Below are 3587 nucleotides of genomic sequence, written 5' to 3'. Positions count from 1 at the left end.
CCGGAGCCACCGACCCGGCGAGGAAAGCAAGACCCGCCAGCGGCTCCTAGCACCAGCACCGGCACCGGCCGCGGCACAGATGGGACGTGGGCCCCTCCGCAACGCGGTCGGGCCGAGCTCGGGGCCGCGCTGTGTCGCCCGGCGCCGCGGCCCCGAGCAGGCGGGGAAGAAACGAAAGCGAATCCGTGGTCTGTGGCGGGCACAGCCCCCGGCACTGCCCGGAGGGCTCTCCCTCCCGGCGCCCTGGGAGGACCGGGCACACGGGCGAGGCGCGGGCGGGTGCCAGGCCCGCCCGCCCGCGGAGCCAACGAAACGGTCCCCGCACCTTCTTGTCGGCCGCCGAGACAGCAGCCGCCGAGACAGCAGCGGGCCGCCGGTCGGCGCGGCCCCGCCGGACCTCCCCGGCCGGTGCCGCAGCCCACCACCGGCGCTCAACGGAGCCGGTTCACCGCCCGAGCACAGCCCGCGTATTTCCCGCAGCGGAGCAGGCGTGCGCGGCCGCGGAGAGCGCTGCAGGCCCGCTGCCGGGGCACGGGAACCGGCCGGGCAGCGCGAAGCGGCCCCCGAACACGGCGCCCGCCCCGCTCTCCGCTGCCGCGCCTCGATCCCAAGCACGGAGGAGCGGAGTGAAATAAAACGATATGGAAAGAAGGAAAGGCATTTTATTGGAGACTTTACAATGCTAGACAGTACAATAAAAGTGCTAGTTCACTCTAGAAAAGTTGGTCCCAAAACGGTACTATGCCACAGCATCTATCGGCTTACATAAACATTTATAAAATCGCTATGAACTGGCCCCTGTATTATAAACGCTATTTTTTTTTCACATTAATCTATGTAAAATCGAAGGATCAAACGTTTCAAGAGAAAGGGCAAGCATTGAAAAGCAGAACCTACCGGAAAATCCATTTTGGGCCAGGTTTGGGGTAAAAAAAAACCCGAAGATAGTTTAAACTTTAATTATTAATAATAATATGCACACGGAAAAATATTCCAATTTATAGGAAACCGTCTTTTTTTTTTTATAACATCAAAATATTTTTTTTAGACTTGTATAAAATTACTTTTAAGACCTCAGAGGACATTGTCTCCTTTAAAAAATACATTTACCGCTGCCGAAACGTTTCACGAGTGTCCCTGGCGGGTTTTGTTTGTTGGTTTCTAATAACCAGCATATCGCACATCTGCTGCTACAGCAGTCCCCACATAAGTACTATTTTGACGAAAAGCCACAGCTCGGAAGAAGCGCAGTGCTTTGCACACCAAGGAAGAAGAAAGAGAAGATGAAGAGGAGGAGGAGGACGAGTACCGCGGGCACACGGCGGTGCCTAGGCCCCACCACTCGTGGAAATGCCTCCCCTATTTAAAAGCTCCGCTTTACTCTCCCCATGGCTGAGCCCGAAAAGATTACGGTCGAATTATGTACGAGCAGAATTTTGAGGGCTAAACAGCCAATTTTTAATTACGTGCGCCCCCCACCCCCACCTCCAAATCCCTCACAAACAAACAAACACACAAGCAGAGAAGCGAACGGTAAATCCGAGCTCGCCTAGATGCAGCCGGCCCGACTGAGGAAGCTCCCACACTTACACTGCCTTGTCCTCACGGCAGGACGGCTCCCACACCTACACTACACACGGAGCACGGCTGCTATTTCCCCACCGCAACAGTTTGGGCACAGAGAAAGGAAAGTCCGCAGCTAGAGAGGAGGAGGAGGAGGAGGAAGAGGAGGAGGAGGAGGAGAGAGACGAAAGCGCAGAAAGAACGCGGCGGGATCGGAGAGGGGCAGCGGGGCCGGGGCAAGGGCATTTCTGCGGCGGCGGCCGGCCGGAGCCTCCCTAGATGTCTATGCGGGAGTGCAGGGCGCTGTGTTTGCTGTCATGCTCCCAGTAGGAACAGTGCATCATGGACAGCTCGGCGGGCTGGCGGGCGCAGGCGAACTGGAGGCCGGCTCCGTTCGCGGCCGGGGCCGCGGGCGGCGCGGGGCTGGCCGGGCTGAGCTGCTGGGGGTGGTGGGCGTGCGGGTGGTGGTGGTGGTGGCCCATGCCGTTGTAGGAGTTCACCATGCTGGGCAGCGCCATGCTCTGCACCCGCGAGTAAGGGCTGTAGGACGCCGGGCCCGAGAGTCCTTTCACATTGACGGGGCTGACGTTCCCGCCAGACATCTGGCAGGAGGTGTAGGGCATAGGCGCGGGGGGCTGCGCCAGCGGCCACGAGTTGTTCATGAAGGTGGACTGCAAGTACTTGGGCGGGGAGAGGTAGCCGTAGCTGTCGGGGCTGAAGAGTGTCTTGCCGGGCTGGAAGTGCGTCGGGGGCGGCCGGAAGGGCCGCTTCATCCTTCGTCTCCTGCGGTAGTTGCCCTTCTCGAACATGTCCTCGCAGGCCGGATCCAGGGTCCAGTAGTTGCCCTTGCGCTCCCCGCCGCCCTCCCGGGGCACCTTGATGAAGCACTCGTTGAGGCTGAGGTTGTGGCGGATGCTGTTCTGCCAGCCCTTCTTGTTCTTCTCGTAGAAAGGGAACTTGCTGATGATGTACTGGTAGATCCCGGACAGCGTGAGCCTCTTCTCCGCGCTCTCCCGGATGGCCATGGCGATCAGGGCCACGTAGGAGTAGGGGGGCTTCTGCGAGGGGTCCGGCTTCTCGGGGCCCTTGTCGGCGCTCAGCTCCTCCTTGCCCCGCTCCGGTTCCTTGCTGCCGCTGGTGTTATGAGCCAGCAGCGCCACCGTGTCCTCCTCGCCGTCCGGGTAGCTGCTCATCATGGTGCCCCGCGTCCGCCGCCCCGCTGCCGGGGGCACCGTGCGGAGCGCTGCCCGGTGCGCGCTGCGCGGAACCCGGTGCTAGCGGCCGTCCCGCGCTGCGCCCGCCGGGACCGGGCCCGGGCCCGGAGTGGAAGTCGAAGTCGAAGTCGGGAGCGGGACGAAGATCGGGAGGCGTCTCTCGCGGCGCCGCTAGTCCGTGCAGCGCGGCGGCGGCGGCGTCCCTGCCCCCGCGGGCTCCGCTCCCCTCTGCCGCGGCGGCCGGGCTCTTTTCTGATTTGTATGGGCCCGGCCGAGTTCCGCTTTCGTCAGGAGCCCGCTCCCCTATCGCCGCCGAGCCGCTGGGCACGGCCGAGTTCACCCCGCAGTCACGGCGCCGCGCTCAGCCCCGCGCACAGGCGGCCCGACGTGGCCCCGCGGAGCGGCGCGGAACCGCCCCGGCTCGGCCGCGCCGCCGGGGGCGGGGGCGGGGGTGGGTGGGGAGGCGTCCGGGGGGCGCTGAGCGAGTCTCCGCCGCCCGCCCGGGGAGCCGGCCGGGGCCCGCGGCGTTGCGCGCCCCTCCCGCCCGGCAAGGGGCCGTGCTGGAGGCGGTGGGTGCGAGGGGGTGTGCCCGCAGCCGCGGCGTTCGCCCCTGCCCCGGCGGCTGTCACACGTCCAGCCGCACACGCGGTCGCGTTTATATGTCTTGGCCGCGGGCCCCGCCAACCGATCGCGCCCGGGGAGCGCAAGGAGGCTGCCGCCGCTGCCTGCAAGTCGGTTCTTGCAGCCCTTACTCGCAGGAGGCAGAGAGCAAGAGGTGTCGGGTCGCTCCTTCTCCCGCCCCGCGAAGTA

At 64.1% G+C, this 3587-nt stretch overlaps 1 protein-coding gene across 1 annotated transcript; it reads right to left on the bottom strand.

Moving 5' to 3' along the window:
- Positions 1-1838: 1838 nt before the first annotated feature.
- On the bottom strand, positions 1839-2759 carry FOXL2 (forkhead box L2; the record flags this gene model as incomplete). The annotated part of the gene is made up of 1 exon (XM_082487066.1): positions 1839-2759. The coding sequence occupies one exon, from the start codon at positions 2757-2759 to the stop codon at positions 1839-1841; it is 921 nt and encodes a 306-aa protein (XP_082343192.1).
- Positions 2760-3587: the final 828 nt, after the last annotated feature.

The sequence above is a fragment of the Vanellus vanellus genome (genome assembly GCF_965231255.1).
Source record: "Vanellus vanellus genome assembly, chromosome: 8".
In the NCBI taxonomy this organism is placed as follows: domain Eukaryota; kingdom Metazoa; phylum Chordata; class Aves; order Charadriiformes; family Charadriidae; genus Vanellus; species Vanellus vanellus.
This window is presented reverse-complemented; position numbering and strand designations above follow the sequence as displayed.